This window comes from Macrotis lagotis, chromosome 5 (genome assembly GCF_037893015.1).
Source record: "Macrotis lagotis isolate mMagLag1 chromosome 5, bilby.v1.9.chrom.fasta, whole genome shotgun sequence".
Lineage (NCBI taxonomy): Eukaryota > Metazoa > Chordata > Mammalia > Peramelemorphia > Peramelidae > Macrotis > Macrotis lagotis.
Genome location: NC_133662.1, coordinates 140,843,194 through 140,870,127, shown reverse-complemented (window position 1 = coordinate 140,870,127; position 26,934 = coordinate 140,843,194). Strand labels below are relative to the sequence as shown.

At 38.2% G+C, this 26,934-nt stretch overlaps 1 protein-coding gene and 1 long non-coding RNA gene across 2 annotated transcripts in view; one reads left to right on the top strand and one right to left on the bottom strand.

Annotated features, from left to right (window-relative positions):
• LOC141487967 (uncharacterized) overlaps window positions 1-20,506 on the bottom strand; it is a 136,893-nt gene extending 116,387 nt beyond the window's left edge. The window contains exons 1-3 of the long non-coding RNA XR_012468551.1: window positions 15,506-20,506; window positions 9,608-9,729; window positions 6,775-6,837 (exon numbers count right to left, since the gene is read on the bottom strand). This is a non-coding gene — a long non-coding RNA (uncharacterized LOC141487967). The remainder of the gene's footprint in view (window positions 1-6,774; window positions 6,838-9,607; window positions 9,730-15,505) is intronic.
• Window positions 20,507-21,040: 534 nt separating this feature from the next.
• On the top strand, window positions 21,041-26,628 carry CCN2 (cellular communication network factor 2). The gene is made up of 5 exons (XM_074187603.1): window positions 21,041-21,156; window positions 21,302-21,518; window positions 21,617-21,889; window positions 22,015-22,226; window positions 23,181-26,628. The coding sequence occupies exons 1-5, from the start codon at window positions 21,091-21,093 to the stop codon at window positions 23,475-23,477; spliced, it is 1,065 nt and encodes a 354-aa protein (XP_074043704.1). The 5' UTR covers window positions 21,041-21,090; the 3' UTR covers window positions 23,478-26,628.
• The last annotated feature ends 306 nt before the right edge of the window (window positions 26,629-26,934 follow it).

The following is a 26,934-nucleotide window of genomic DNA, read 5'->3' as shown; positions in this document are numbered from 1 at the left end:
GAATATCAGGTAACCCCAAATAGGCTACAAGCCACTTGGGGGCATCAATTATAAATCACTCTACATAATAGTGCTCGAATAGTGCTGCACACATACTTAGTTATCAATAAGTATTTGTTGAAAGAATAAAAAAAGAACCCTCAGATGACTATGACTATATTGGATGTCCTTAGCAGTGCATTTGCTGAGGTAAGTCTTTCCTGTGCCTAAATTTCAAATTTTCTCTAAATGCAGAGATGGACTAACTGCATAGAGAGTAACTTAGATCTTCCCTAAAATTCTGAGTGACTATAAAACTCACTCAGGTATTCTGGCAGTGCTTCAGAGGCTATTCAATCAATAAAATGTCATCTTAAAGCAGAAGCACCTGGAAGACCACTATTTATGAGAAATCCCTCTTATATATGGATTTTGCGTTCTGAATGAAAGTATGTATCACTTTTTTATGCTTCACTTGATATTAATAATCAGAGAATTGTCTGTTGCTATGGCTTTCAAAGAATTTCAGCTTATGGATATACAAAGGGAAAAGTGGATAAAGAATGCTACTTTTTCAGATTATGTTGCACATAATGCACAACCCACAAAAAGTTTGGATAAAGAAGTGTGGTCCAGAATTGAATAAGAATGGAAAAACAAGTTCATTTGCCTCTGGGAAATTGTGTGGTGTTTTTGGTGATTAAATCCCTCTCTTCAAAACAGAGGTCTGTGCTATGGAGTAGCATGAAATAATGAATAAAGTTGTATCTTCCCAGAGTCTGGAAATTCTGGGTTCTAGGTCTGTATCTGATATATGCTTATTTTATGTCTTTGGCCAAGTCATTTAACCTCTAAGTTTCTCCAGGAAACTTTTTAATATTCGAAATTAGAGAACAAGTATACAATGTAAGTGCACTCCCAGTCCAAGTCTCATAGTCATTGTTTGGGCTCTGATGACTCAGAGTCAGCGTAAATAGCAATTTTTTCAGTTTTGGCCAGAAATCCTGAGGGTCTTCCCCTCCAAGATTTATTTTTTTCTTTTGAACCAGATAAAAGAAGTCATTCTTTGACTCACTTTTACCTAGCATTAATCACTGAATGGGTATTGTCTCAGACAAACTGAGATCTGAGAAAGACCTTAATTAAAAACCCAAAGATTCTCCCACTGTGTCCAGGACCATCTCCAGTCATCTTGATCTATATCTGGCTACTGGACTTAGATAGCTCAGGCAAAGAGAATGAGGCTGATGACTTTGCACAGTCCTAATTTAAATCCTATTTAAAAACTAATTTAAATCCAATTTACTTACAAACCATGGCACCACATTCCTGATGTTACAGTCCACTTCATGAACCAAGGACAAGCAACAACAATTATGAGGAGTGCTTAACATAGTGCCTGTTGTACATAATATATATGATAGATTGATTTACTTGCTTTAGATAAGGAGAGTTACCTTATCTCTATTCCAATGAAATCACACTTCTAATCTCTTTTCACAAAAATAAGAAAAAATATTTTCACAAGGTATGATTGCTAGTTACAAAATATCACAATGTCTGAAAAAATTAAAATTTATGGCTACCCAAAATTCAGTAGAGAGGAACTTTGTGAGCATGAATAAGATGCATTACTAATGAAGAACTATGCAAGAAAAGTAGCAGTCATATTTGCCTCAAAGAAGTATATGTTCAGACAAAGAGGTGAGATTACCATGCAAGGGCAAAATTGATTGGTGACCTTCCTCCTACATTAAAAAAAATCCATATACTGTGAAAGGAATTAAAAGGCCCTCCTATAGGTTTTTTGGACCTCTACTAAAGATGTACCAGAGGATAAGAGCAAGAGTCACATAAGTTGTGAAACTATGGATGGTTTGTGATATTCACTGCAAGAGGAAGTAACCACACTAATCAATTATTCAATAAGTATTTATGAAATAATACAGTGGATCAAATGCTGGATACTAGGAATCTGAACACAGCAATGAAATAATTCTTGCCCTTAAGGATCTATTGAAAAAAAAAATATTGTGTACACAAATAAATATGTGCAAAATAAATACAGTATTCTTTTGATGGAAGGGAGCCAGGAGGTCGAAGATCATTAAAGTCTTCATGCAGAAGGTTTTATTTTAACTGAGTCCTAAAGAGAACAAGGACCTCTAGAAGACAGTGGTGAGCAGGAAATACATTACAGGCAGGAGGAATGACTAGTGGAAAGAAAGAGGATAAAGACCAGTTTGACTGGGGTTGAGAGGGAGTCATGTATGATAAGGTTGGAGAGGTCCCCTTAAGAAGGACTTGAAAGAGCTAAGATCATAGGAAGTGCCTAGAAATACTGGATTATATTGAGGAAAAGAACAACAAGATCCTAAGAAAAATCACTTTGGCTGTTGTAAAAAGGATGCAATGGAAAAAAAAAAAAAAAGAAAGACTAATGTAGAGAGAACAATTGAAACACTTGCGATAGTCCAGGTGAGAGTTAAGGGCCTTAAATTGGGTGACAGCTGTGCAAATAGACAACTGGTCATATGCTAAGGATGATTAAGGAAGAGTGCCAAGTCAAGAAGTCAAGCTTCCCATTCATTACAGAACCAATCTAGTGTGTATCTCCATAGCTACCCTATATTTACAGTGCTGGACAAGACTGTAGCAAAGGATGTTGATATGAGATGGAGGAGATTTCAGCAATGGCATCAATAGCAGTGAGAATGACACTAGGCAGGTCAGTCTTCCAGAGTGGTAATCCTAATGCCCATATATAACCCAGGCAAAAGCATTAACTGAAACAGTGAAGTGATTGAATGGCCAGTTCAATGGATAGAGTGCCAGGCATGGACTCAGGAAAACCTGAGTTCAAATATGGTCTCAGATATTTGCTAGCTGTGTGACCCTGGGCAAGGTACTTAAACTCTATTTGCCTAGAAGGCAAGTGGTTCAATGGATAGAGGGCTGGTCCTGGACTCAGAAAGACCTGAGTTCAAATTTGACATTAGATACTGACTAGATAAGTGACCCTGGGTTTGTCATTTAACCTCCATTTGCTTTAATCCACTGGAGAAGGAAATGACAAACACCAGTATCTTTACCAAGAAAAAACCATAGACAGTTCATGAGGACATGAGTCTGACATGACTAAACCACAACAACAAAATGTTAGCCTTGATAGGAATAGGGAAGTTTGTAAGAAGAGTAGATTTGATGGGAAAGGTAATAAGTTCTGTTAAGGAGTATGTTCATTTCCAGATGTCTTTAGAACACCTAGTATGAAATATGCAATATAGACTAGAGCTCAAGAAAAAAACTGGGGTTGAATATATAGATCTGAGACAAATCTAGACTAGGTCTGACATAGCTCAGTCTACTAATTCAGTTTCTAGTCTTAAAATGCAATAAGGTGCTCATGGATCATATGGTGAAAATAAAAACACCTTAACAAACAAGTGATTAGAAAAATAAATTTAGAAGTTAAAAGAATATAAAATATCTACCTCCACAATCACCATGTCAAGAGATCAGAAAAGTGTTAGCTGTTGGCCATAGGAGCACTGGTGCATTATTGACTGCAGTCAGTTTCCCAACCAATAAAAGACTAGTCTAGTGCATATCTCCATAAATACCCTATATTTGGGGTGTTGGGCAGGACTGCAGCAAAGGGTGTTGAGATGAGATGGAGGAGACTTCAACAATGACTGCAGCAAAAGGCAATTTACAGATGAGGAGATCAAAGCAATCCATAGCCATATGAAAAATTGCTCTAAATCATTAATTATTAGAGAAATGCAAATTAAAGCTTCTCTGAGGTACCATCTGACACCTCTCAGATTGGCCAATATGACCAGAAAGGATAATGATCATTGTGGGAAGGGTTGTGGGAAATCTGGGACACTATTACACTGTTGGTGGAGCTGTGAATTCATCCAACCTTTCCGGAGAGCTATTTGGAACTACACCCAAAGGGCAACAAAAATGTGCATACCCTTTGACCCAGCAATACCACTACTGGGTCTATACCCTGAAAAGATAATTAAAAAAAGGGTAAAAACATCACTTGTACAAAAATATTTATAGCAGCCCTGTTTGTGGTGGCAAAGAATTGGAAATCAAGTAAATGTCCTTCAATTGGGGAATGGCTTAGCAAACTGGTATATGTATGTCATGGAACACTATTGTTCTATTAGAAACCAGGAGGGATGGGATTTCAGGGAAGGCTGGAGGGATTTGAATGAACTGATGCTGAGTGAGATGAGCAGAACCAGAAAAACACTGTACACCCTAACATCAACATGGGAGTGATGTTCAACCTTGAAGGACTCGCTCATTCCATCAGTGCAACAATTGGGAACAATTTGGGGCTGTCTACAAAGGAGAGTGCCATCTGTATCCAGATAAGGAGCTGTGGAGTTTGAACAAAGTTCAAGGACTATTCCCTTTAATTTAGAAAAAATACAGATATCTTATTGTCTGATGTTGTTACCTCTTAGACTTCTTGTCTCTTCCTTAAGAATATGATTTCTCTCTCATCACACTCAATTTGGATCAACGTACAACATGGAAACAAAGTAAAGACTGACAGATTGCTTTCCATGACAGGGTGGGGGGGGGGAGGGAAGTAAGATTGGGGGGGAAATTGTAAAACTCAATATCTTTAATAAAAATAAATTTTAAAAAATTAAAAATTAAAAAAAAACAGAAAACAGAAAACAAAAAACAAAAAACAAAAAACAAAAAACAAAAAACAGCAGCACTGAGAATGACACCAGGGAGGCCAGTCCTCCATAGTGATGACCCTGTGGCCCACATATAACTCAGGCAAAACCATTAAATGAAAGTGAAGTGACTGAGGCACAAACAAGCAATGGGGTGAAAAACAAGTTCTGAAAACAGGAAGTCATTTGCCTAAAGATGAAAATCTCATGAGTTGATGAGATCACAAAATAATTTTCAAGAAAAGTCAGTAAATAGGCATTTATTAAGTACCTACTAAGGGGTAAGGCACTATGTAAAGTATCAGGCCAAAAGAAGAAAAAGACAGTCTAGTTTTCAAGGAGTTTACAGTATAATGGGGTAGACAACAATAAAACAACCACATACAAGCAAGATATATACTAGATAAATTGAAGATAACCAAAGGAAGGCAGTAACATGGGGTTGGGGAGGGGAGCAGGTAGGAAAGATAGGATACATAGGTATAAAACAGAATTTTAATTGAAACTTGAAAGAAGAAAGCCAGGAGACTAAGGAGAGAAGGAAAAATATTCCAGATATGTGGAAGAGTTCAATCACAAATAAAGGACATGATATGTGTAATGAACCAGCAAGTGAGAAGAGAAGGAATAGGCTGACCAAATACAGGAGAACCAAGAGAGGACTGCATCAGGAAAGGTAGAGAAGAGAGACTCTCCAGGATGAAAAGATGTTCAATGATATCAAATGCTGTCGAAAAGTCAAGAAAGTTGGAAATTGAAAAATCCTCCTAAGAGATCATTTGTAAAAGAGAGATGAGAAGGGGCCCTTTTTTGAAGAGGTCAGGGACAATGGACAAAAAAACAGTAAAGACAGTATCAGGCAATTTTATATTTGTTGGTTGTTTGTCTTTTTTCCCATTTGTTTTTCACTTTTATAAGTATGTCTGGGAAGGATATTTCAGAAAATGTAGATGTATAAAAAAGATATCAATGAAATTATATTTTTCATTCAGAGCTAAATTGAAAGCCAATGAAAGGAGAAGCAATTAGTATCAATTTTTTTAAAAACCTTGATCATTAAGATCATAAATCAAGTGTCTGAGATGTTATGAATACAAGCACATTCATATATACTATCAATCCTCCTAACACCTAAATATGTGACAAGTGTGATATTTTAGTTAAATATAGAATGTTCATAGAATCTTTTAATGCTTGGGATGCTTTCCAAACATTATAAAAGGAATTTTTGAGTGATGTTTGTTGTCTCACTCTCTAAGTGGCAGCTTTAATACTCAGAAATAAAATTCCAAGAAATATCTTAGACATCCTAGAGACTGAGTTAAAGTAATATTGACTTGTTTGTCATCTCCCCCATGGTAACCTTAAGCATCTTAAAACTGAAATTCTGTGTCTTCTTTTCTTATAACATTTTGGACAGTTTTTCTAAGAGGGATTTGTGGAAAGAAGAATTTTTCAGTGCTCTCTGCTCCCTGCTTAATTAACAGACCCATGGATGGCAAACCCTTTTGTGTCTTACTTCCTCTATTTTTGCCAAAACTATCAGTAGGACTAAGCCACAGAGAAAAGGCAAGAGAGAGAGAGAGAGAGAGAGAGAGAGAGAGAGAGAGAGAGAGAGAAGGAATGAGAGTAGAAGTCTTAAACAATTAGAAAGGAGGGCAATCACAATCAAAACTTGATACTCCTATTTCAAAACTTGTACTTAAAGCCCTACTCATCCTCTCTTGAAGCAGACTTAGATTACTTTTAGTGGTGCATGTGACATTAATATAAGTGTCAGAAAGAATGCTGAAAGCATTGCAAAAAATGTCAAATTTGAACAAGAAACTGAAGGCCATAGAGGCACAGATGGTAATTTTGTAGATGCTACCAATCAAAAAAAAAAAAAATAGAGGATTCAAAAAATAGGAAACAAACCTAAAAAGCATTTCCTCATGTTTGTAGATGAGTCATTTCATTTGTCTCTTCATTACCCTGTTTAGGATTTTCTTGGCAAAGTTACTAGAGTGATTGGCCCTTTCCTTGTCTGGATCATTTTAAAGATGAGAAAACTGAAGCAAAAAGGGTTACGTGATTTACTTACAGCTAGAAAGTGTCTGAGGTTAGATTTGAACTCAGGAAGACTCCAGGGTCAACTCTGCACCACCTTGGGGAAAAGAAAGATACTAGCATTTGGTGGGAAGGAACTAAATCTTCTGATAAAAATTATAACCCCTTTGTCTTAAAGGAATAGTCAACAGGTAAACAATTCGAACCTAAAAATCATTTCCTGCAGACTAGCAAAATTTAAGGGAGAATTCAAATTCTCCCTTTTACAGGAATGGTCAAGATTCATTCATGCCTACTAGCAAATTCAATTTAGCTAACCCCATGACCATAAGGATAACATACAAACACATACACACACAGATTAGTTTTAGACAACTTTGAATGATAAAACAATTTCCCAAAGACCAACTCTCATCCTCCTATTCAATTCTAGGCCCAACTCACTATTTGTACTATGTAAAAGATACATATAATAATGTATAAGATCTATAGATTTTCCATCCAATTGCAAGAAATTGAAAATCAGGCATTCTTTTCATCCATTTTGCTGTTGTTTTTTTCTTTGTAAATAATTAGGCTAAATGCTTATATTAGGATTTGATTCAATCATTCCCAATATCATCTTTAAGCAGGAATAGAGAAATTGTTTGAATCTTGCTTGCCCTGTGTAGCTGGGAAACTGGACCATCTCTCCCTGTTGCTTAGAGGCCTTTAACAAAGGACCTAGAATATGTTGCCCCAGAAACCAAGTCAGACTGATGCAAGTAGTTTTCTCACACTTGTACATCTCAAACAATTCATGTCTTATCTTAAAATAGTTACAGATACTTGGGGGAAGTTGGACACCCCCTTTTCTGAATTCAGGGAATTGAACTGGTTCACTCTACCTTTTCTCTAACCTTTTCGCCAATTAGAAATCAGATTATCTAATTTTGTATCCTGGATATTTGTTTTCTTTTAATTAATTGATCTCATATATTTAAATTTTTTAATGTGTAAAAATCTGTCTCCCCTGAATTCAGTCTCTAGCTCTAAGCTGAGAAAGAGACTTGGTTTTGGCAACTGGCACTCCTAAATAAATCAAAGATTTCATCTTCCATTTGTCACATGGGAAAACTGTTGGACATCTGGATTCTGTCCTGTATATCCTCCATAATCAAGGTAAATACCTTTGATGATTAGCCATATGCATTTAATGTCTTATTTGATATTAATAACCTTCTTGGACTTTAAGGGACAGCTTTTAGTTTTGCTTTTCATGTCATATGCTAACCAAATGCCTAGGAAAGAATCAATGTTTAATAAATTTCTTTTGATTAATTGATAACCGGATGAAAGTCAGAGGATCCTCAAACAAAATAAGATATAAGAAATACCTGGCAGAAAAGTTTTTAAGGCAACATATTGCTTTAACAAATCAAATTGCCTTTGAGTCTTATTAATAAACACAGTCACACATCTGCTGTTCTCTACAATTTTCAGCTAATTACATAATTAAAGATTCTGCGTGAGGTACATTATTGACTGTGAATGCTTTCTCTTTCAAGTATTTTATCAGTGGGTATAGATTATACTCAATTTTTTTTGTAGATGGGGAAAGTAGGAATATGGGCAATTAGATGTTGAAATTCTCTTAAACATATCGATGAGTAATATGATGTGATTTTTTTCCCCCTACACCTTAGTCTTTTTGTTCTTTGTCATTTTTACTTCCTCATATAGAATACCTAGGATTGTGCTGTTAGAATCAAAATGTATTGAAAGAATTTGTTGGGTTTTTTTATTTGATGGGACAAAGAGTTTGTTATATAAATCTTTATAGACCTTTCACATTTATTCACCTGTGTTTTGTCTACCTTCTGCTTTTATCTTTCAATGCTTTGAGTATAGTTTTGTTTATAGTGGCTTTCTGGCCAAGTTTTCTTTAAACTTTTTTTTCTTCTTTCTGTTTATTGCTATTTTGTGAGGAAATATCTCTCCTAAACTTGCACCAGTATTCCCTGTAAGATTTTTGCAAACAAATTTATATTCTAAACTTTTATTGCCTTTAGCTACCATATATTTCCACTTTTGCTGCTTAAAAAGATCTCTAGGCTCTTTTATCTGCTCAATATAGAAACTGTCATGCATTTTATAAACTTTTTTTAGGAAATTGTTATAATTGTTATTTAGGGTCAAACCTCCATTCATTTCTCATTTATGGTCATTTATAGATTTCTAAATCTTGTTTGGAATTATTCTAATTATAAATAATGTCTTTCCCATTTTTATTCTTTCTTCTAATTTTATATTGTTATCTTTATTCTAACAAGTCCAAAGTCTTACTGTACAGTCAGTTGATTTGGCAATACAAATTATCCAATTGATTTTAGTAGATCTACTAGATAAACCTAGATTTTTCCTATTATAATTAGTTTCAATTTTTCTTAATTGATTTGACTTAAATTTATACTGCAGCAATATATATATACCTTTGTTTTCTGTAATGATCTATTAGACATAATTTTATTTAAAGTTTCTGAGTCATCATCCATCTGTCTGACCTCAAAAAATTAATCAGTTGTCCAAAATCTTTCCTCTATCATGGTTTCTTGGTTCTTCCTAAAATTATGCTCCTCTTTATAACAATTTGATTATGGTCAAAAGAAAATTAACAATAATAATAAAGAAAAACAGAAAATACTACTCCAAGGACAGTATAAATTCACAAGCTACTCACAAAGGAAAGTATGAAATGTTTTACAATTCAATATGGGAGAAAAAAATTATGAATAAGAATCATATATTGCAACACCCTTTCTATAAAGTTATCAGTCAAAAGCAAACATTGATTTAGATTCCCAAATTCTACAAAACAAAGTACTAACGTTTGTTACTGGACTGCTAAAGCCAACATATCCAACAGAAATAGAAATGATGTTTCTTCTATGCCTTCTCTGTCAGTCCTCCTTGGAATTCCATTTGCAAAACGGATTATACAACATGAGATCTGAAACAGAAGAAATGGAACCCTCCAGAGTTTATAGAAAATGACCATTATAAGATTCACCAAGTAGTAAAATTAATTTAAATTTCATAAGAACAAAATCACCAAAATATTGACTTATTTGAAGGGGGGTGAAATGTCAACTTGTAATTAATCACATTAACAAAACAAATATTGATGAAGAAAGGAAAATAGGGCTAGTGTGGATAGAATCTTGGACCTACAGTGAAGAAACCTATTATTCAAATTCTGCCTCTTATTAGCCACAGGACTCTAGACAAGTCATTTAATTTCTATTTGTTTCAGGCAAGTTCCTAGAACTTTATATAGTTAAATTATAGATGGTTTTGGTGGATGTTCAATGGTTCAATCATCAGGCATTCCCCAGACTGATGAAATCATAGATCCTTCCTATAATCCTGCAATAAAAAAGTCAATCATTCAACATCTACTCCACAATGGATAGGTAACTCTGGGTCCTGGAATACCAGTCCCAGCAAGTACTATCAAGTCTGAAGAATATCAAGGACAAGTCTGGCAACATACTTGCGATGTCTGTATTATAAAGATAAGTCACAGAAAGTAGCAGGAAAAACAGGCACTAGGAAATTAATTGATTTTATTGTGACAACTCATAAATAGATGAGATACATCATACCTATTTAACGATCTAAACTATCCAACTGATTTTGGTAGTCCAATATGTTGTTTCCAATCTGTTATAAGCAGTTATGATTTTTTGCTCCCTTTTTCACTGGATAGAGCACTTGTGCCAATTAAATAATGAATTTTTTGAAGTTAATGTAAAAATGAAGACAAATAGGAGAATGTCTAATGTTAAATGGTTAGTAATCTAAAATCATTCATGGAATTTTCTGACAGGGCAATTCACAATATTTTAAAGCCACAGAGTGTTCAAATTGCATCTTTTTCCTTTCTGTTTCACAAACTGTAGTTTCATCAATAATATAACCATTCTATTGAGGAGAAATTGCTTCAAGATTTTTTTCCCTATGATATCCTTTATTCTTTACTTCCAATAGGAACAAGCATTTTTAAGCATCCACTATGGGCCAAATACTTTATATTTATTATCTCATTTGATCCTCACAATAAACTTGAGAGGTAAAGTGTTTTTATTAACCCATCCTTTACAGATGAGGAAACAGAGATAGACAGAGGCATTGACTTGTCCTTCTTTAATATCTCTATTTTTCGATCATGATCTTCATTCTTCTCAAGTTCTAAGAAATTCAGCCAGTCTAAATGAGAGCTTATTCCACAGAGAAGGCTTTTTGTCCTTAAACTATTGCATCCTGATACTGTCAAATACAAGGCAAACTTCCTCTTCTCTAAAGTTAAATGATCCATTGCCGAAAATCCTCAGAAGAGGGTGGAGGGGGCGGTTAGGTGGCAGTGAATAAAGCACTGGCCTTGGAGTCAGGAGTACCTGGGTTCAAATCTGGTCTCAGACACTTAGTAATTACCTAGCTGTGTGGCCTTGGGCAAGCCACTTAACCCCATTTGCCTTGAAAAAACCTAAAAAAGAAAAAAAAAGGTGGAGAGTATTTATGAGGACTGTGTCTTAGCAACTAAAAAAAAAAATGCTTTTTTAGCATTCAAAACTTCTCTGCTGAGATCTCCCACTATGATGTACTGAGCAGGTTAAGGAGCAAAATGGGACTCCTTATGAGATTCAATGGAGATGCATACTTAGAATGAATGAACTCATTTATTGGGAATAGGATGGGCAGCTGACCGAGAAGGATCAAAGTTGGTCTGAGGAATTCTGCTTGACAGGGAAAAGGTGGATCTTCCTAAGAAGTGTCAAAAGTTAACAGAGGAGTAAACTTAGCTGTGGCAGTGGGCAGCCCTATTGGGAAAATGGAAGGTCTGTAGTTGGGCAGGAAGCTTCCTTATTCACTGAAACCCTGGGGAAAGAAATAAGCACATCATACATAACAGAGATAATCAGGAATTGGCTATACAGGAGAAATACAAGAAAAATGATCAGTTCTCGAAGAACAAATTTTTTTTAAATCAGTTTTAAATAGCAAAGTTGATAAATTAATCAAAAACCACTAAGAATTAATTTCTCCAGTACTGTCTTTTCATCATATGATTGTGAGAAACAGTTTACCACTGAAAGATCCACAGACATTGGCAAGATTCTGGCTATATGACACCTGGTCCTATACTTGTTTAATTAGGCATACATGCATGGGTCAATAAGGAAATTTCCTAAGCATACACTTGTGATTGCTACACAACATCTCCCTTTTGTGTCACTTGTAGTGATATATTTACACAGTCCACACACCAATGAATGTATGCTATAGAAGTAATGAATCATGTGCCAATTTGAGACATTCCTAGAGGAAAAAAGTAAATCACAACTCTAATAAACAACAATCCAAAAAAAAAAAAATCCCCCCAATCCCCAACCCACAATTTGCGATCATATTGAGGAGTACTGATTTTTTTACTTTTAATGACGTTCATGAATTGAATATATGACATGTCAGTAACTTAGAATCTCTATGATTTATAAGATCACACATCTAGTAAGGGACAGAGAATGATCTAAGTCTTCCTATCCCTAAAACTAGCATGCAATGAATAGTTTCATGCTGCCTCTCAGTCAAAAATGTACTGAAATTTACTATGGGGTGCTTCAATATTCATAGATCTATCGCTTCATCAGCTGGGATACTCCCTTTCCTGATGCAAATAACAAACCATCAATAAATTAGTAAATAGTTGTTATGGTCAAAAAAATCCATTAGTCTCCTGCCAACCTGCTTTGATGGACCTCTTGAATATAGCTACGTAAATCTTCAAGAGGAAATCCAGCCATGCCTCCTACAGGATTACCTAATTCAGTTCCAATCTGCTCTGTCTTCTGACATTCCTCTTTATATTTTGGACAAAATATTTCCCTTAAAGGTAGGGTCCACCATATTTTCTTGTAGATGCATCCCAAGTGCTTGGCACAATGTCTAGCATTTAAGTTCTTAAATGCTCCCTCTATCTGCCTATTAACTTGACTTTCTCAGAAAAACATGAAATGATAGAAGCAATCACCTTCTGATGTACTCGGGGTCCAAGTCACATGGCCATAAAGAACATTAGATACTAAAAAATTTCATGTCACGGTGCTGCCATATTTTAACAAGTGGGCCTCCAAGTTGGCATTCTCCATTAGGTTTTTAATATCTTGATCAATGAACTTATTCTGTGTACAAGTCATTACTGAAATACAACCACCTAGGCAACAGAATTCAGAAAAAAAGCTTTACTACTCAACCACTGATGAGAATCTTTGGCTGAGCAAAAAGTTTTCCCAGCACAGGTTGGAACACAACTTCTTTTTACCTTAAGCTTATCTTAGTCCATTGTGTAATGCTGACTCTGCAAAGCAGCTAGCAGCATCTACATGTCTTTAAGAGCATAAAGAATGTCTTAGATAGCTATCTGAAGGAGTTTCTGGTGATGTTCAAAAACTGTTGATCATGAAAATAGACACACATACCTATATGCAAATACATACAGAGAGGAAAAATGCAGACACACAATCTTTGTGAACCAGAGTTGTGTATCCATTTCATACACATAGAGTTCTCTGGAACAGACATTCCTGTTAAATTGATCAAACAAAGAAGGCATTGTACATTCAGCTGTCAAAATAAACACTACATTAATAAGCTCACTTTCACTTCAAGTCTAATGATGTCAAAAGTTTCATTAAAACAACATTTTTTTTCCCACAAGAGGCCTAAGATCTGAACCTAAAGGCAAGATGCTTGCCTGGACGATTTTGAGTAAGTATTCATATTTTGATAGATTATGATGGGTATGTTTCTCTAAAGCAGTCACAAACAGAAGGCTATCTAATCTATTCTTTGACTTTAGAAGAAATGGTTTGCTTGTACAATGGAGTCTGAATAAGGCATTCCAGGAAGCAGTGACCATCATTTTAATCTCACTTATTAATCTACTATTCATTTTAATGACATGCATTTCACAGTTGAAAAGCACAAAGAAATAAGGAGAAAAGATAGAAAAGAAAAAATACACATTCTTCTGAAAACATTAGGACATGATTCATCTGTTTATTTATTTAGGTGTTATACTTGCTTTCTAAGAGCATTCAAGGAGAATCATCAACTAAAATGTGAATCAAAAGAAGGCAGTTTGGTATAAAAACAGAAAGAAGACATTTAAAGAAAACAATATTTAGATGTTCCCAGGTACCCACAAGTGATTGCTACTATTTAGCATTGAGATAGGTCTTCTATTTCTTGACACCTACAGAAAAAGAGAAACATATTCTGGCATTCAGTAGCATATTAAGAGCTTTGAAAATAATAAAGATTGTGTTTTGCAGTTTCAGTATATTCCTAGAGAGGAAAAAAAATACATCAAATTATACTGTAATTTAAGAAATTTTTAACTGATTAAATGAGATTTTTCCCATTTCTAAATTGATTCAATAAGCATTTAAGTACAGAATGCTGCATTTTCTCTGGATTATATTTGCTGTGAGGAAGAAATACACAAAGAGAGATATAACAAGTATCTGCAACAGTACCTTGTTTAGGAGAGAAGTTTAATAAGTTGATTGAACTGAACTCAATATTATACATTTTTTTACCCTCAAAAAAATTTAGAATATCATTAAGGAGGCCACAAAACAGTATGTGATAAAGGGCGAAATGGGTCACCTAGATGATATATGCTTCAAGAAGTTTGAGAAGGAAAGCTCAATATGAGTTGGAGAAGTTGAGAAGGGCATCACAGAAAAGATGGAACCTGATTTGGGACTTGAAAAATATATGCAACCTGGATAGCTGGGAGGCAGGTGAAGGGCATCCCAGGCAAAGTAAAAAAGCATGAGCAAGGATGAGAGGTAGGAATGCATCCAACAAATTGGGAAGCAATGAGGAGATGAACTTAGAGACAGATTATACGGTACCTTAAAAAGAAAGCTGAGTTTCAACTCATTTCTGTAATCTATGAGAGCCTTATACAGAGGGAATAATATAATGTAAGTGGTGTTCTGAAATTACTCTGGTATTATTTAGCTTATAATTATTTGAAAAAGAAAGAGACTAGAGGATAGTAAGTAAATTTATAGGGAAAAATGATGTAAGCTGATAAAAACCTGAACTAGGGTGAGACAAGAAATAATAAAACAGAAAAGACAGTTAAGATTTTTTTAAAATCTTTTCTCTGATAATATGCATATTTACTTCTTTTTTAAATTAACTTAATTTAAGTTAATTTAATTAACTTAATTTAAATTAATTTAAATTAACAAATCTTCAAATATATCTTTTCAGCGTCTTCTTTGTATATTCCACTATAAATTTCTTTTATATTGGATACTTCCCTTTGAAATAGGTTACAGGGGATAATTCATTGGAAAACGAACCAGGAACATGAGTTCAAATCTAGATTCAAATACTATTTGTGGGAACTTGGACTAGTCACTTGACTTTACCTCAGCTTCCTCATTTATAAAATGAGAATGATAGCAATAGCTACTTCCAAATGTTATTTTAAGGATCAAATGAAATGATATTTATAAAGCCAATTTAGCACAGTGTGTAATAAAAACTATTTAAATGGTTATTCCCTTCCCTTCCCCCACTTATCTGGACCTAACATCTCTTCTTTTTAAAGACTGAGTACCTCTACCTTTGACCTATGCTCACTTCATGAGTTACACCCATGACATTTCCAAGTTACTTTGAATGACCCCCAGAACAGTACATACCTGTAATTCCTGCTATTGTGGAAACTGGGGCTGGCAGATGGCTTGAGCTAGAAAGTTCTGAAAAGCAGTGGACTAAGCTGTTTGGATTTCTGTATTATCTGGGGCTTGTTATAGTGAGACCAGATTTAGGGGAAGAGAAGCATCAGTTTTCCTAAGAGAAGAAAACCAGCACCAGCACAGATCAGAAATGAAGTAAATCAACGGTCCCAAACTGATCAGTAGCAGGATTGGGCTGTGTCCAATGCATTTCTAATCTACATGAGAGAGGGAGAGCCAGTCTTAAGATAGAAACATATATACAAGCATATATACACATATACATACATATACACACATACACATTTACAGAAGTCAGAGTGCTGAAATTAAAAATATGATTTTTCTTAGTTATACCAATTTGGACATGATTTGAGATTTTGACCTAGCAACAAAAGAGTTAAAAGTAGGTCTTGGATGCTAAACTTATCTTTTCTTTATTCTGTCTCAGAATATCATCTGGCAAAAATCAAACTGGCTAAATGAGAACCACAAGATTCTAATTTAATAAATAAAAAAGTACAGTAAATGGAAAATATAAGGAAGTGTCTTGGGAAAAAAAAATACTTTCCTCCCCCCAACTCTATTCACCAGCATGTAAAATGCTCGTATTTAAAAAAAAAAAACTTAACTACCTTATGATAAATATTTTCCATATTGGTGGATGTGATGATTGTTGCAGATTTAATTATAAATGAAAGGAAAAAATCTAAGGGAAATAAACATTTATATTTTTGCTTCCCCTTCTGCACTACCATAGCAAGTAAGCTTTCCTTCTGAACCCTTCATTTTAAGCAAATATAAAGTAATGTCAGCCAAGCCAGGTCCCTTTGGATTCTAAGATAATATTTATTACTATTTTTTTTAATATTCTGGCAAACTGTTTGAAAGAATTAATTACTTCATTAAATCTGAGGCAAGTTAGAAATATCCACTGCCAATGACAAGCTCATCATGGTGATAAATAGTTCACTGTACAGATGTCCATATACGGCCAGCCTTCCTATAATGCTGACAGTTCTGTATGGGGCATTGCGTATGGCTCTTGGCTCAAAGTCACATTCCTTCAGTATGTTTCTCTGGGAGCTTTTGATTTCCGCTTTGAGGGCTGGCACAAACCTCCAATTGCTCTTATAAGAAAATGTCTGCGACTCCAAGTTGAAAATGGGCAAGAATCCTTCTTTAAGTACACAAACACTCTAAGTCTAGCCACTTTCCTGTAGAACTGCCAGCTTTTCAGTATGTCTGATACCTGATCAAGTGACTTGGGGAGGGAAGAGGGAATGGGGAGGGTTGAGGAAAAAACATAAGGGAAGGAATGTAGTATATCCACACCTGTACATTTTACAAGACTTAACCAAACGAATTGAAGCAACTGATGCCCAAGTAGACACACACATACCGTATATAGCTGTGTAAACAGGATTGTGCTGCCAACCTACTGAATTCCTCATTTTACCAAGGAAAAAAAAATGTGCTCTCTAAAAAGTATTTGCTGTATAAACACTTGCATACAAGTCAAAATTAGTGCATTTTGGCCATCTTGAACACAGATTCAAAGCTCTATTTCTTAAAATTATGACCTTCTGTCAATGTGAAGGGGTAAGTCAGAGTTGGACACTGTTATAAGAGGCCACTATTTCCCCTTACCTCCCAGGATCACACAAACATTTGCTGAGTCACTTATAATACTGCAAGAATTCAAAATCCCATGGCAAGAGTTAAGGACAGAGTGTCAGCCTTTCCTTTTGAATTTCCTGGCTTTCAATGGTCTGCATCATAACATAAACATTATCCACACATACTTTTGAGTCTGTGAATGTCTTAGGTTTTTAAAAATAAATCTCTCATCTTCCTATTCCTCCAAAACTCCTAAGTCATAAAAGAAGGACAGAATCTCAGCATAACACATATAATGCCCAACATATTTTTCTGGTTACTCTGAGATTTCATAGGCTGTGTGTATTTTAGTATGCATAGTTCAACTTAGCTAAGATTGAAGCTATTCATCCATCTTTTGGTTAACTTTGGGTTTTAAAGAAGAAACTTTGAAGAAAAATCTTGGGAAATTTCATAATCAAACCACAGTTCTTTTTTTTGTAATGGAGATAGACAACCTTAATAAGTGAAACATGATGATAATGTACTTGGTGTTTATGCTAAAAATCAATAGAAAGAAGAGAAAAGAGGGAAGAAACAGAGAAGAAAACACCCTTTGAAGGAACTTAATTTCATTTCCATAGCATCTTTGTGAAACAGTAACCTCTGGTACAATCACTGACATATGAATCATTAACTCCATGGTCTAGGCTAGTTAATTAACCTATCTGGGCCTTGATTTACTCATCAGAAAAATGAGAGTATGGGTTAGGTGATCTCTGAGGATCCTTCTGACTCTATGGAAAAAAAAAGTCATGGCTTGCATGACTTTCCCAAGATTTGCCAATTTTAGTACCAAAAAATGAAACCCAGGTCAAAAACCACCCCAATTTCACTGCTTTATCCACTTCATGAATAAGAGTCTCCAGTGCAGTTCATGAAACTATTGATGGCTCCAAGACTCTCCTGAGAATTCAAAAATCCCCAGTCCATTTCCCACCCACCTCACCCTACAAAGCCACAGGAGTTCACCACAGAGGCCACATCCCAGCTTAGGTGAGATGGGAGCCGACCACCACTACCCTTCCCCATCTGCCACACCTTCCTATCCATTAGCGGTGGCTATAATTGGGGGTTTAGGTCTTGAAAGATTTCACTGTGGTTCCCCACATATTTTGAACTTTCAAAATCACCCGCAAGGGAAGAACAAGTTGGGGACCAAGTTGCCTATAATACACATGTGATTATTAACATAGCTTGGAATGTTCCATCTTTAAATAGGAAACCTGAGGCCTGGAACACTCTGAATAACAATTATGGGGATTCTTGGTGAGCTTTGGAGACCTCCTTTGCTTCCCATACTCACTATTTACATACCATTCTACTGTACAACACTGGTCACAGATGCAGATTGCTTAACAAGGTAATTGTGCACAGATGATGTGGTCAAAGAAGGAGTTGGGCTGGGTATTTATTCTTGGCTATATTTCAGAAAAAAAAGAATTGGAACTTTCAAAAGACAAGCTTTTTTAAAAAAAAAGCCTTCAATATTCTACAGATAAAAGATTAGACCAATATTTTTAAAGTAGTCTTCTCACAGAAGAATAATATTGCAATGAACCACAAATATATTGAAAAATGATGGGTGATAGTTATAACTAATCTTCTCCAGGAAAGATAAATGAAATATACTCCCTCCTCTTAGGACAGATGTGGGAGAATAGATGTGCAATGTTGAAAATGTTGTTAGATGTAATGCTTATGTTAGGTGGTTTGGTGCTACTGTTTTTCTTGTTATAAGGGATGACTCATTTGATAGTAAAGGGGTATATCTAGAAATGGCCAATATAAAATAAAATATAAAAACAATGTTTTTTAACTAGTCTTCCCATAAAAAAGCAGTACATCTGTCTTAAATCTATCCCCATTTGACTTGGCTAATGATTATTGGTTATATTAATTAGATAAAATTAATGATAAATGTCCATATTTTAAAAGATCAAAAGTAAAATCGCAGTTGCTGGTTGACCCAGGATCAAATGATATGGTATTGAAACAGATCAAGTGACATATTGTTGGAACAATTCCTTTTTCTTAAAATAATGGCTACAGTCCCTGTGGAAGTGTTTACAAACAAGTTACAAAAAAGCCAGTAGTTCCAAGAAAGAGCAAATATAATTAGTTTAGTTGCTTCCCCCCCACCCTTTAAAAGGATCATGAGAGATGAAAGTGATGATGTTCTAGGAATTGTTGGTCAAATCTGTTTGCCTGCTGCACACACAAGTGGAAGAAATAGAATACTCTTGTTTCTAGGGTTTGACCTCAAATGATCATTCTATATGCTCTGTGGCAAATGACTACTAGCATTGTTCACACATAAACATATGGTATGGGATGCACTAATTTTTTTTTTTGGTAGGACCAAAGCGGTAAAGTATGAATTGAATGAAATGGGTGCCACTTGTTTCTTAAGGAGTCTTTTATATAAGGATATTTTGATGATTTAGAGTCATGTAAAAAGTTGTCTGCAAGGTGGATGGGCATTCCCTTTTTCAGTCACATTTTCCTACCCTCTACATCTTCCTCCACCCTAAGGAGATAACCTGCTTCTCCCATGTCAATAATCTCTGATGCAGCAAAATGATAATTCTTCCTTTTAATTATATTCATTTTATTTTTATACAAATGATGTTTTTATACATTACTAAAGTATTCTCGTTTAAGAGTCAACATATTTTTCCTAATAATAGTTATTTTTCTGAGAATAATGAAAAAGGCCTATTTATTCTGCCACCTTAAATGGAGGCTAATTGAAGAAAGGTGAAAACGGTGGCACTCTGAGTGCCACATCAAAAGGGCTCTGCCATCTAGGCACCCCAGCTTCATTCATTTCATGGCTCCAAAAATCAGCTGTGCCACTTTTTTTTTTTAAATCTCCTGATAACTGCGACGATCAAACTCAGAGATTTCCAAGGGGCAACTTTCAGGGCTCAGAAAGAAAAAACAAGTAGGCAGGTTTTCTTTTGAAAAGTGAAAAACAACTTTTGAGGTGTTTTAAGCGGATCCTGTCTTCCTCTAAACTCCATCACATAATAATGATAATCATCATAAACTAAAATGAAATCTTCCCAACTGATTTTAGGAGATCTTCCAATAACCTTTCCCCAAGGAAAGGGGGGAAAGGAATAGGCACGGCCACTGGGAAGAGAGGTGAAGCTGGAGGAAAAAAGTAAAGAAAAAGGAAATAGCGGTGTTTGAAAATGATGTAAATCAGGGGCGGTGGGAATAGAGGAGAAGCTGGAGGAAAAAGTAAAAAAAAGAAATAGCGGTGTCTGAAAATGATATAAATCGGGGCGGTGGGAATAGAGGAGAAGCTGGAGGAAAAAGTAAAAAAAAGAAATAGCGGTGTTTGAAAATGATCGGTGGGAATAGAGGAGAAGCTGGAGGAAAAAGTAAAAAAAAGAAATAGCGGTGTTTGAAAATGATATAAATCAGGGGCGGTGGAAGAGGAAAGGGGAGGGGGCTTTGGAAGAAAACTCCTGCCCGGTGGTGGCAAGAGTGCGCCTTTTTTGTGGGCTGGAGCGTGCCAGCTTTTTCAGACGGGAGGAATGCGGAGTGTCAAGGGGTCAGGCTCGCTCCGGCGCGCGCCGAGGAGGCGGGGGGCGGGGAGGAATGTGCGGAATGTCGCTGTTTGTGTAGGACTCCATTCATCCCATTGGCGAGCGCCCGCCGCCCGGAGCCTATAAAAGCGGCGGGGCGGGCGGCCGGGGCTCACACACCTCTGCCCGGCGGCTCCTGCTTGCAGCCCACAGCAGCCCGCGGAGGGACGGACGGACGGGAACGGGAAGACAGCACAGCGCAGCACAGCACAGCGCAGCGCCGCGCCGCCGCCGCCGCCTCTCCCCGGGCAGCCGACTCCCCTCCGCCCCCTCGACCCCGGCCTCCCGGAGATGTCCGCAGCGAGGATGGGCCCCGTGAGCTTCGCCTTCGTGTTCCTGCTCACCTTCTGCCACCGGGTAAGCGGAGCCTCCCCGACCCGCCGGGAGGGGGAGGGGCGGCGTCCGGGCCCCGGGGCACGCCGGGTAGCGCGCCGCCTCCGGGGCCCGGGGGGCGGGGCCGGCGGGGCGCTCACCGCTCACCCCTCCCCCTCCCCTCCCGCAGGAGGCGGCGGGCCAGGACTGCGGCGGCCCGTGCCGGTGCGGGGCCGCGCCCGAGTGCCCGGCCGGCGTCAGCCTGGTGCCCGACGGCTGCGGCTGCTGCCGGGTGTGCGCCAAGCAGCTGGGCGAGCTGTGCGGCGAGCGCGACCCCTGCGACCCCCACAAGGGCCTCTTCTGCGACTTCGGCTCCCCGGCCAACCGCAGGATCGGCGTGTGCACGGGTAAGCGCCGCCCCCCCCCCCGGCCCCGGGCCCCGGGCCCCCGCCGCCCCCCGGCCCCGCGCCCCGCGCCTCACCTCCGTGCCCCTCCTCTCCCGCAGCCAGGGACGGGGCGCCGTGCGTGTTCGGGGGCTCGGTGCACCGCAGCGGGGAGTCCTTCCAGAGCAGCTGCAAGTACCGCTGCACGTGCCTGGACGGCGCCGTGGGCTGCGTGCCGCTCTGCAGCATGGACGTGCGCCTGCCCAGCCCCGACTGCCCCTTCCCGCGGAGGGTGAAGCTGCCCGGCAAGTGCTGCGAGGAGTGGGTGTGCGGCCAGCCCCGGGACCGCGAGGAGCGCGAGCCGGACCGCAGCGCCGTGGGGCCGGCCCTGGCGGGTGAGTGCCGGCGGGCGGGGGCGGGGCGGGGGGCCGGGGCCGAGGGGGCGAGGGGGCAGAGGGGGCAAGGGGCGAGGGGTGAGGGGGCCCGCCAGCCCCGCCAACCCCGCCTGCCGCACCCGCAGCCTTCCGCCTGGAAGACACCTACGGCCCCGACCCCACCATGATGCGTGCCAACTGCCTGGTGCAGACCACGGAGTGGAGCGCCTGCTCCAAGACCTGCGGCATGGGCATCTCCACCAGAGTCACCAACGACAACGCCTTCTGCAGACTGGAAAAGCAGAGCCGCCTGTGCATGGTGCGGCCCTGCGAGGTGGCCCTGGAGGAGAACATCAAGGTAGGGGCGCAGGCCCCCAGCCCGCTCCCTCCTCTCTCTCTCTCTCTCTCTTCTCTCTCTCTCTCTCTCTCTCTCTCTCTCTCTCTCTCTCTCTTCACTTTCTCCTCTCTCTCTTTTTCTCCTCTCTCTAGCTCTCTCTCTTTCTCTTTTTCTCCTCTCTCTCTTTTTCTCCTCTTTCTCTCTCTCTTTTTCTCCTCTCTCTTTTTCTCCTCTCTCTCTCTCTTTTTCTCCTCTTTTTTTCTCCTCTCTCTCTTTCTCCTCTCTCTCTTTCTCTTTTTCTCCTCTCTCTCTTTCTCCTCTCTCTCTCTTTCTCTTTTTCTCCTCTCTCTCCTTTTCTCCTCTCTCTTTTTCTCCTCTCTCTCTCTAGCTCTCTCTCTTTTTCTTCTCTTTCTCCTCTCTTTCTCTTTTTCTCCTCTCTCTCTCTTTTTTCTCCTCTCTTTCTCTTTTTCTCCTCTCTCTCCTTTTCTCTCTCTCTTTTTCTCCTCTCTCTCTCTTTCTCCCCTCTCTCTCTTTTTCTCCTCTCTCTCTCTTTTTCTCCTCTCTCTCTCCTGTCTCTCCTCTCTCTCTCTCTCTTTCTCTTTTTCTCCTCTCCCTCTCTTTTTCTCTCTCTTTTTCTCCCCTCTCTCTCTTTTTCTCCTCTCTCTTTCTCTTTCCCTTTCTCTCCTGTCTCTCTCTCTCTCCATAATTTAACCTGCACGAATGATCTTTAATAGAGGCCACCATTGGATTAGGTCCTCCTACCCTTCCTAAAATATCTAGGTATAAGTAGACTACGTTGCTTAAATCAAATATTTTGTCGTGTCTCAACTTTATGACCAATCTCTTTCACTATTAAATATCCCCCCAAGAATGATAAATCCAAGACAAGACGCAAGATTGAAAAACAAGATTGTTCAAAACCACCATCTGTACCAACCTGTTGATTTTCTTTTTTTTTTTTTAATCTCTCTTTAGAAAGGCAAAAAGTGCATCCGGACTCCCAGAATCTCTAAGCCTGTCAAGTTTGAGCTTTCCGGATGCACCAGTGTGAAGACCTACAGGGCTAAGTTCTGCGGGGTCTGCACAGACGGTAGATGCTGCACTCCCCACAGAACTGCCACCCTCCCCGTTGAGTTCAAATGCCCTGATGGTGAAGTCATGAAGAAGAAGATGATGTTCATCAAGACCTGCGCATGCCATTACAACTGCCCAGGAGACAATGACATCTTTGAATCTCTTTACTACAGGAAAATGTATGGAGATATGGCATAAAGCCAGAGACAGAAAGAGAGAGAGAGAGACAGAGAGACAGAGAGACAGAAAGAGAAAAAGAGACTAATTAGACTGTCAACTTGAAAAGATTTGCATCTCATTTTTTTGTAAACATGATTTCAGTAGCACAAGTTATTTAAATCTGTTTTATTTAAGAAAAAAAAATCCCACAAAATTCAACTCATTGCTCCATGTGGCATTCAGACAGAAATGAGCTACTGCTGACCCCAGACATTGGTTTGGAGAAGAAAGTAAGACTTGACAGTGGGACCACATCACAGCACAACTTCAGAACTTGTACTAGGTTGGCGCTTAGGGGTCAATAGAAAGCACTTATGGAAAGGTTGCACTACCAAGTGGCTGTTCCCTTAAAGTGGTAATGCTGTGTTCCACCACCTGGTAATGCAATTGAGAAGGAGACTTTTAGCATTCTCACTGACCTGCCCTTAGCTCCAGTGACAGCTGAGATGTGCCTTCTTGGCTGGCAGGGGGCTGCCAAGCTGCTCTGTTCCACTGGAACAAGTAGTATTTCAGCTATGACATTTTGATTCAAATGACCATGCTCAAAAAGAGTCAGAATCATGTCTATTAGACTGGACAGCTTGTGGCAAGTTAATTTGCCTGTAACAAGCCAGAATTTTTTTTTATTAATATTGTAAATACTGTGTATATATATATTTGTACAGTTATCTAAATTAATTTAAAGTTGTTTGTGCCTTTTTTGTTGTTAATGCTTGGATATGTTCAATGTTAGCCTCCATTTCTGAACACCTTAGGTAGGATGCAAGGCTTGTTTGACAATGCATTCAAAGCATGAAATAGATACTCAATGGAAATTCTGCTCAGTTAAGAGTAACCAGTGGCAAGACAGAATGTTTGTTAAAGGTGAGGCAAGGATGTCATTATTGTGAAGTGGGACTTGAATGTTGGAAAGCAGTAGCCTCACTTTTAATGAACAGATGACCTTTGGTAAAAATGAGTGGCTCATTGATAGCTGACCATTCTTTCCACCTAAGAGCATTTGTTTCTGACTTTGACCACAACTGTTTTTGAACAGTTTGTTATTTGTTGAGAAGTGTGACCAAAAGTTACATGTTTGCACCTTTCTAGTTGGAAATAAAGTATTATATTTTTTGTACAAATGGCTTGGTTACTCATTTATTCCTTTCTATTTCTTCCTCTAGTAAGCATCATTCAGTGGAGGTGATTTTCCAGGATTTCATTTAAGGTTATTCCCCAATACTTCCTTCAGGAAAATCTTTATACAACACACTAGTGAAAATAGGTTCCATACTACAATAAGGGTCAGAGTAGAGTTTTGACTCAAATCTACACTGTTCATTAAGCTAATTAGAATGTTTTCAAGTAATTTAATTTCAGAACCAAAAACGTGTTTAAAATGATAAACAGTTCAATATAATGAAAAGAGGACTGTACTTAAAACCAAGAAGACCCAAGTTCAAATCCTGCCTCTGATTTTATGTAATCCTTACACTTCTTAGCCTCAATGTTCTCATTTGAAAAATGAACCGGTTGAATTAGGTGGCCTCTAAGGTTCGTTCCAGCTCTACATGTATGATTCTCTGCAAAATACTTTTGGAGCCAAAATTAGATTCTAATTATAATGAGCATTAAAATTTATTAGAAATCAATATCATTTATATGGATTTAAGGACAAATGTCATCCATGAATGCTGAGTCAGAAATAGAAGTATATTTTTAATTATATGTGAAACTTTCACATGGATCTATTTAACTGGTATTTCAGAGTCTCATCAATGATCCTGTTTTGCCATTTCATTTGAAATATAGTTCTTTAGGCTGATGAGGTTAAAGGAAGATTAGACTTGTAGACACCCCACTCAATTGTGAATTGAACTGTTACAACCACTATCAGGAGAGGGCAGCGATTCCAGAGAAACCCATGGGGTCCCAGTATCCCACAATGCAATAGAGCTATGGAATACTAGGGAATAACAGCAGGCAGACAGACTGGCATGGGGCAGAAACACTGTGACTCATTCTGAAAGACAAAATCACACAGGAAAACAGACTAGCTCTGCAAATAGCGTCTGTGCGGTAAACCAGAGGGAAGCCAACACATGTTCAAAATGTGGAAAGGTTGGTTGGTCAAAACATTGGACTTTTCAGACACACCCACACACGTGGATGGCAGCACCACCAGAGGAAGCAACCAAACTGTTAACTCCTTAAGGACAGAAACTGTGCTGTCTTTATTTTGTATCTCTCTGTCAGTTCCTAGCTCTTTCCTAACAAGGAGAGACAGGCGGTTCAAAGGAAGGGCTCTATTACCTTGATCTTGACCGCTCTTCTAAATGGCTTTCATGATTGTGCATTGTAACTTTATTATTTGCATTTTTAATGTTATGAAATCTAAAAATGCAAGAGCAGTGACAGCACTTCCATTGATTCTCCCAAAATGGAAAATGTTCTTACTTTTTAAAAAAATTTTTTGCTGTTTATCAGATGAAAAATCATTTAAAATACTTCTATTATTTGAAATCATAGCTGAACAACTAAAAAGGACATTAGAGGCCATTGAGTCCAACACATTCACTTTTACAGAGGAGAGGTTTACATAACTTGCCCCAAATCATTCCACAGATAATGAAGCAGAACCAGAATTTGAACTTGGGTTCCTGTGACTCCAAGTTCAGTACTGTTTTCATTGCACTTTTTCAGTTTTCATCCTCACTCCTTCATATCTCTATGTAGCATCCAAAAGATGTTGTAAATAAAGGATTTTCTTAGTATAAGGATCCAGTTGGAATTTAAGGTTCTGTTTCATTTTCTGATCTGCAAAATTGGAGTGATTTAGATGACCACTAAGGTCTCTCCCAATTTTAAATCATAAAACACTGACCTTAAAAGTTTTGGGGTTCCTTAGATTATACATGCTTCCATGTATAATGGAATCTACATTTCATGAAGGTAGATTTCCAAGGCTTGTCAAGAATTTGTAAGGTGGGGGGTGGCTAGGTGGCACGGTGGTGCAGTGGATAGAGCTCTGGCCCTGGAGTCAGGAGTACCTGGGTTCAAATCCGGTCTAAGACACTTAATAATTACCTAGCTGTGTGGCCTTGGGCAAGCCACTTAACCCCATTGCCTTGCAAACACACACACACACACACACACAAACACAAAAAGAATTTGTAAGGTGGGGCAGCTAGGTGGTGCAGTGGGTAGAGCACTAGCCCTGTAGTCAGGTGGACCTGAGTTCTAATCCTGTCTCAGACACTTAACAATTACCTGTGTGAACTTGAGCAAGTCAGTCAACCCTATTGCCTCGCAAAAAAAAAAAAATTTGTAATGTATACATTATATTTCATATGATAAACTGTTTCTACCTCCTTGATTAAATGAATCATGGTACAGATTTAACTGCAAGATATAGATTTCACTAAGAGATAGACTGGATGTATAAAGAACAACGTAT

Excerpts from the sequence above, each read along its gene's own strand:
- CCN2 (XM_074187603.1), top strand. The coding sequence starts at position 21,091 with ATGTCCGCAGCGAGGATGGGCCCCGTGAGCTTCGCCTTCGTGTTCCTG. Across the intron at positions 21,157-21,301 it reads TGCTCACCTTCTGCCACCGG|GAGGCGGCGGGCCAGGACTG; the intron begins GTAAGCGGAGCC and ends CCCCTCCCGCAG. Across the intron at positions 21,890-22,014 it reads CGTGGGGCCGGCCCTGGCGG|CCTTCCGCCTGGAAGACACC; the intron begins GTGAGTGCCGGC and ends CCGCACCCGCAG.